The following is a 7,662-nucleotide window of genomic DNA, read 5'->3' on the forward strand; positions in this document are numbered from 1 at the left end:
TGGTAAAATAACACACACAGCGTTTACCAAAAGGGAACGCATACTGATGCCTATCTGAATGCAGATTCGCATCATCACCCCGTACAGAAAACCTCTCTCATCAAGATGCTCATACATCTGGCTAAAACAGTGTCAGATGGTGAATGTCTGGGGAGAGAGATTGAACATGTCAAAGAAACGCTACGATTGAATGTCTACAATAATGCTCAAATTAACAGCAATGAATGCTAAACCAAGATCGAACAGCAATACTGCTGAATCAGGTTATTAAACAATTAAAATACCATATATCGTGGGAGTAATTGAGAAATTAGCTCGAGTTTTGGAAAAGCAAAAAGCTAAACATCTAAGTAAGATTTGGCATGGTACACAAAATTCAAAATATAGTATCTTGTACTTAAGATGAATTGCCTAAGTTGTCAACGGATGGTGTGTATCGGATTAATGGCTTATGTGGCAGATGTTATATTGGACAGATGAGACGTAACATTAGCGTAAGACTAAAAGAACACCAAATAAATATTAAACACTCTCAAACATAACTGTTGGAAGTTGCAGAACATGTTTGCCAACAAGGACACCTAATGTATTTTGATAACGATGAAGTGGTGTAAAACTCATTATTACTGGCCAAGACTAATTCGAGAATCCATTGAAACTGAGAAAATTTGTATTATTTTAACCTCTCTGACAGCTACAGGCTTAGTGCGGCCTGGAAGCGTATTATTAAGTTATTGTGATTGTAAGATGAGGAGATGAAGGCAGAAGAAGAAGACGTTAGGCGATGTGGTGATGCGGTCGAACGTGGTGGCCCGAGGAGCGGAGGGAGAGATGGCGCGGGACGGGGCGGTGTGGAGAAGGTGGCAAGGACGGTGGACCCCACGTGAGTGGAACAAACGCGTGGAGGAAGAAGACATCTCTCATTTATCATTACTTATAGAGGAAACATACTAATTAAATGATTACTAATCAATTATATAATTTCAATAATCCCCCTCCCCGCCTCTGATTTCTGCACCTGATGGGTTCAGTGATGACATCGCCTTTCTCTATTTAAGACCGGAAGCAGGGGGATGGCTTCACTATTCTGGCAAATCGCCCGATGATGCTGGATGTAATTACCAGTGAAACGTCGTACTCATCTTGTGGATTTACTCTCCAAAACACCGGTGGGCTGAAGTAGTAACTAAGTGGAGTTTTGTTTACATGACAAATTCCTTACTAATTGGCTGTGTCAGGTAGTGTAGGGTTATGACACATTTATATTTACACGATCTAACCCAAAAACCTTTGTTATGAAATTAGGACAATTTATTAAATATATTGTATACCAGAAAATACAGCAATTGACTAAAAATATACGGCAATAGATGTAACCTCGCAGCAGTGAACGTAACGAAATTTCATCATGGAAATGTCCGCTGCACAAAACCTTGCATTCATCGCCCCACACGTGGTACCTCAGCCTCAGGATGAAATAAATCATCAGGGAGTTCTCCGTGAGCATCGTGCGCGCTCCAAATCCAGAGTTGAGCCGTGGTCTCGGCACCCAGCCAGCCGCCTTCTCTTCTTGGGGCAGTCGGAGTCCAGCGCGCTATCGAAGGGCACGTGGTGAACGCTCAGGACGTGTCTCTTGAGCTTCGACTTCTGCGTCGCTCCGTACGAGCAGTCACTGCACGGGAAGGGCTTTTCCTCTGGAACACAAGACATCCACCGTTGAGCACACGCACGTGCTAATACATAATTTATTTATCACCATGCAGTGGATGCCATAGCATTACTATGTATATGGGACGTTTTATCAATCACGGTTGCTGACCACAGGCCCAAAGGCCCAAAATACCAAATGGCCAGCAACAAATACCTCCGATTAGCACGGTTGGCTACGTATGGTACGAAAGAAGTTCAACATACGTACAAATAATAGAAAAGCAAGATACTGATTTCCTGAAAAATATCACGCGACATCAGAAGTGTTTGCTGGAAGAAGTTTGGTAAATGGATAAGACCATCAATGAGAAGCCAGTTTAATCATGGCTCGGTGACTGAAACCCAGAGTTTCATGGTTTAACCCAACATCCGAGCAGCACCACATCAGATCTCTAGACTCCTCAGCGCAGGCATACAGATATGGTCAACATATGCGTACATTAACTAATTTGTGAAATTATGAATTACATCCAAATGAAATGTAGTGTGTGCATTACTAGGACGTACCTAAAGGTGCCAGGTTGGGTTCATCCACCTTGGGGATGCTCTGCTCCACGCAGCCTCCTGCTTCCGTGCAGTCCATCCTCTTGATGTCCGAATTCTGGCTGTTGCTATTGCTGCAATTGGTGACGCTGGTGGTGGTCTTTTTTCTTTTAATGGACTTAGGTCTACTTCGCTTTTCCTTCTTCTTCTGCTGCAAGGCCATCAACACTTTCATGCTCGTAATAGGATCGAGAGCAGCGTATGGTTTATTCTCACTGACTGGTGAAGCAGTTTGTTGATGTGGAACTAGGCCAAAGCATTCAAGAAAATTGGATTTCATGTCATTTATCTTAACGCCGCTATCTTTTGTCGAAGTGTAATCATGTTCAGGCTTCGGTCTGTACAAGAACTGTGCGTGAAGACTTTCATGAGTTTTCAGGATTTCAATAGGACTTAAAAATCCGCAGACTGAGCACATCTCATAGGGCGACGGTGGATTCAACACCGCATTGGCAAAACTGCTGTTATTCACCAAGCCTGGTGCACCCTTGATCATATAATCCTTTTCGTGGCTCTTCAAATGCCTTTTGAATTTTCCTGGCTGATCAAACCTTTGTCCACATATGCCGCACCATTGCTCACGGGTCTCCTTATGCGTTCTTACGTGGGCTTCTAGGCACCATGCCAGCTGGAATTTTTTCCCACAGACGTCACAAGAGATTAGTTTTTTAGCTCTCGTAACTCTACCGGATTGAGGTAGGGTTGAGACGGGTGCTGGTGAAGTGCCATCGCTGGTAAAGGCAATTCTCCCAGCACCATCATGACTCGCCGCCGAATTGCTCTCACACATCTGAAACAAAAGACAAAGGTCACGCGCATGACACCCGTGTCACGAGTGTACTCACAAAGGCATACTTAAGGTGACATAAGATTCATATATACTGCAACTAATTATACCAGAACTCCACAATATTGCAGTTCCTATCATGTACGATTTTACCCTCTTATCCACCCAAGTAATATTTTGTTTCTAAACAACATGACTAACTACCTCCAATTTCCTAATGTTACCCACCCAATAGGCCTTTCTGTATATACGCACTAACAATATAATGATGGCACCACACGTTCACTCCACTATTCACAACACTCGCAATCTCCATATAAGATTGTAATATAATTTCTGTACGAGGGCCCGTCAAAAAGTTTTGAGAATGGACACTTTTTTACAAAAAACTACGTAAAATAGTCTTCATTAAAAGTACAGTATAGTACTATTAATGGCACTTATAAGTGAACGTCATTATCTCTCATGCTAAAATTACAATGTTAACTAGTTACCCAGGAAAGCTTCATTGAGTCTAAGTACTGCATTTTCAGAAAGGTCCCATTGCATTGAGATGTTTGTGTGAGTGGAACCCAGAGAGACCCCACCTTGCATATTGGGAAATAACACAACTCCACACAGATGGATTCAACCCACAAGCTCAAAGCATTCCCTGTTCAACAAAGTACTCAGTGTAATGTTTAATATAATTTATTTGGTGATATATAGTATCGTAATTGTATAGTGAATCTACAGCAGTGTGGTATACAGTAGGTTTGGTAAAATAATACATAGTGTAATATTACAAGTCTAATATTATTATAATCTAACGTATAGGGTAGTGTATAGTAACTCAGTGTATAATTCAATGTTGTGGTCTGTCTATGCCAGTTTATAATAAAAAATATTATTTGGAGGCATATTATAATATTTTTTGCGACATAGAAGTGTAATGTATAATAACTTATTGTTAGTAGCTCAGCTTAGTGGAGAATATATTGAGTACATTGATTATATTGATGTAGTTTATATTTAGTTCTTTCACATCGGTTTATTGTATGATAGTTGGGTAGTTGCAGTTCTTTAGCATCAATATACTAAATGCCTCTGTTGATATGTAAACTCTGACTTTAACATAGCTACTTCCGTGACCAGTTACATGCTAATTCCTCACATTAACATCATGCTAATCTCCCAGTTACATGCTAATTTCTGACTTTAACATCCTGCTAATCTATCACATTAACACAGCTACTTCAATGCTAAATTATTCTGTTGATATGTAAACTCTTTTGGCAAGGCGCTCTGCTCCTCCCACCCAGCTTAAAATACGCTGCCAAGCTTAGCAGTGTTCATTGGAGCGCTGTCTTTCCAACAGTTCTGTTTCTTCACCTGAGGACGGCTGCTTGTGTTGTGGCCGAAACGTCGTGAGAATTAAATTTTATTATGTTTTATTTTATTATTTCCCTTCTACGTGACTTTACCGAAAGAACCAAGAAGATGAATCTCTGCAGTCACGAAAGCTTTAAATCGAAATTTATTCAAATCAAGTTGTTTTCTTTTTACCACAGTACTTTATGGAATCCTCAAGAATAAATGCATTTTTAGAAGTATTAAACTACACTTTAAGATGTGTGAGAATGTAATTCTGCAGATGCAAGCACAGGCAAACTCGTATCTGCATATACAAGTTTCTGGGCCTCCTCACTTCACCAAACCCGCATTGACCGGCATGGTGAAGTATGGTTAAACAACTCCCACGAACGGCATGGTGTGGGGGAGGCCTCTATCAAAACGCTGGATCGACAAAGGGCTGATACATGTCACGACATTGTACGTTAAGATCGTTCTCTCGTCAGCACAAGCCGTCTATGTGGACAATAGAGGGCACGACACACGTGTACACGATGGTTGTGTGCGTATATTCAGCGTGTGTATCACGTCATAATTATACAAGGTCGCGATTATGCTCAAAACGAACCAAATGTATAACATCACGAATAACTTTGGAGGTCTCCAGAGCCTGAACAACATTTGAAGTAGACACTGACCCTTGTCACGAGTTCTTATGAACTATAAACTAAACTATAAACTATTTCTATTTAACCAGGTAAGGCCCACTGAGCTATATAACTCTTATCAGAAGCGACCTGGACACAAATGATAGCTCAACGAAAGTGGCTTATCATGTGGACATTTATAGCAGTCAAGTACTCTAAACTCACGTTTCTAAATGTGGAGGGGAAAACCGAAGGACCAGGAGAAGAATCTACGCGACCACAGGGGAAAAAAATTAACAAATACAGAGCAGGCGTCAGGGTCTCGATGGAACCTCCACGCTGCTGTAGGCCTAGCGAGGTAGTTAACATCTCGACACCGCGGCGCCCCTTATTAAAAGCTTAGCCATGTCTAGCAAGGTTATTGACTCATTTCACTCGACTCACGGCACCACAAGTAATGTATTAAACAAATAAAACAATAATAAAGTAGAGAGGCGCTACTTACATTTAACAATGTTGTTGTTAACTTTAAAAGGAGCGCGCTTCCCTCTGGCTTGCAGTCCGGCGTTCGCGGTCTCCACTTCCTGGATAAGCCACGCCCGTCGCGGCTATGCCCCGCCCACTGTCGTGCAAGCCACGCCCCCGCGGATCGGGCCAAGCTCATCCCACGGTGAAAGCCCCACAATCGGAATCTTTATTTACAGACAGTCCTCGACTTACGAACGCCCAAATTACAAACAGCCGCCCTTCAGAACCAACTGGCATGAAATATAAATTATTTTATATCGCCTGAAAACGCGAACTCGCGCTTGTGAGTGAGTGCGCGTGCGTGAGTGTGAGCAGGGGGCACAGGTGGTGCATCAGCCAGTCATCTCAGTCATCTCAGTCAGTCGACCCGTGGCACCACCTGGGTCTGCCCCGTGACCTCCTGCCAGCGGGCGTTCGACACTTCACGTGGCCTCAAGGTGCACATGGCCTGGCACAAGCGTCGTGGTGACGTCACCGCCACTTAGTGGCGAATGGCGGTTGTTGTTGTTGTGAGACAGTGAGAGAGCGTGAGGTCGACTCAGCCTCAGATGAGTTCCTGGTGAGGAGTGGAGTGAACATCGCTACTGGGGGAGACAAAGGCGACCGTGGAGGAGAATCCTCCAGGTGCTCACTGATACACTCACCAACTTTGCCTCACCAATTACACCTCACCCACCTCACCACCCCAATTACACCTCACAAACCTAACCTCACCAATTACACCTCACCAATCACACCACACTCACCTCACTCACCAAACACCAACTCCACTAACCGCACAAATGGCACTCATCACACCTACTACACTCATCTCACCCACTACATTCACCACACCAACCACTACATTCACCAAACCAACCACTACATTCACCACACCAACCACTACATTCACCACACCACCCACTACGTTCACCACACCACCCACTACATTCACCAAACCAACCACTACATTCACCACACCAACCACTACATTCACCACACCACCCACTACATTCACCACACCAACCACACAGTCACCAGACTGACTGCACCCATCTCATCCACAGCACCAACCTCACTCATCTCACCAATCAAAACTCATCTCAACGACCGCAATTCACCACCTTCCATGCTGCCATCTACATCAGTGGCCAGCAGATGGCAGCATCTACAGGCCACATTCTTGGCCAGTCGATGGCAGCATGGAACGGAGGTTACCGAGCAATCTATAAACGTACGATATTTATTTTGGCTCTCTACAAGGCGTGAGATCTCAGGTAGGTCTGGTTACTCACACGTACACATTATTTGGTGAGGAATTGGCAAGACGTCCCAAGCAGAATCCTAAAAATTAGAGACTCAACAAGGCATCTGTGGATGAAGTCAGGCCCGTGTCTGTCTGCTCGATTATTTCATATCTGTCAACCCCTTATCAGGGCCGAGCTTATCACAGACCAATTCAGACTTTATTGGTCACCCCGTGCCCTTATAAATCTCAACGTAGTGAAAACGCGTTATCGTGTGAACACGCGGGACAGACCCAGGTGTTGTGGGTTAACTCCCCGAGATAAACTTTCTTCCAACTTTTATACGCCCGGCGCTGCGCCAATAATTGTTGTGAGTGTCGCTCCTCTGCCCTCTGTTGTTCATGGAGGGAGACTGCACCCCAGTGCCCAGTATCATCCTCCGCGAGCCTCTTCAAAATGCTGATCTTGACACCGCTGGAAGCAGTCATCGGCCTTGACCTCACCTCACAACAGTGCAATTTTAACAGCTCAACATCAAAACACAATGATGGGTCGCTTGCACCAATCGCACAACATCCCAGCATTGACTCTCAGCTGTTACTTGTGTAGAGGGGGTCACGTGTGTCACCATAATTGCCCTAATCCTACAACTCGTGCTGCGTAATATTTTCCTTGCCATATTACCTGTGACACACATAATGAGGACAACCGGTAAGTCAAATGAAACCAGAGGTGGGAAACCTGTTCTTTATAATATTTTAAATAGGCAATTTGAACACGACTTTTAGAAACACCGATGCAGCTATACACGTGCCACATTATCCAGAAATTCAGTTGATACTAATAGGGTTTATTTGCCAGTATTGTACATAATTTAAATTACATTTGT

General features: G+C 43.6%; 1 protein-coding gene across 1 annotated transcript; it reads right to left on the reverse strand.

Moving 5' to 3' along the window:
* Nucleotides 1–1,449: 1,449 nt before the first annotated feature.
* Nucleotides 1,450–5,599, reverse strand: LOC142924799 (zinc finger protein 217-like). Its single transcript, XM_076067582.1, has 3 exons — nucleotides 5,525–5,599; nucleotides 2,218–3,043; nucleotides 1,450–1,694 (listed from the first exon to the last, which is right to left on the reverse strand). The coding sequence occupies exons 2-3, from the start codon at nucleotides 3,041–3,043 to the stop codon at nucleotides 1,486–1,488; spliced, it is 1,035 nt and encodes a 344-aa protein (XP_075923697.1). The 5' UTR covers nucleotides 5,525–5,599; the 3' UTR covers nucleotides 1,450–1,485.
* Between the last annotated feature and the right edge of the window lie 2,063 nt (nucleotides 5,600–7,662).

Source organism: Petromyzon marinus, chromosome 17 (genome assembly GCF_048934315.1).
Source record: "Petromyzon marinus isolate PM22_M1 ecotype Great Lakes invasive population chromosome 17, UKy_Petmar_22M1.pri1.0, whole genome shotgun sequence".
Classification (NCBI taxonomy): domain Eukaryota; kingdom Metazoa; phylum Chordata; class Hyperoartia; order Petromyzontiformes; family Petromyzontidae; genus Petromyzon; species Petromyzon marinus.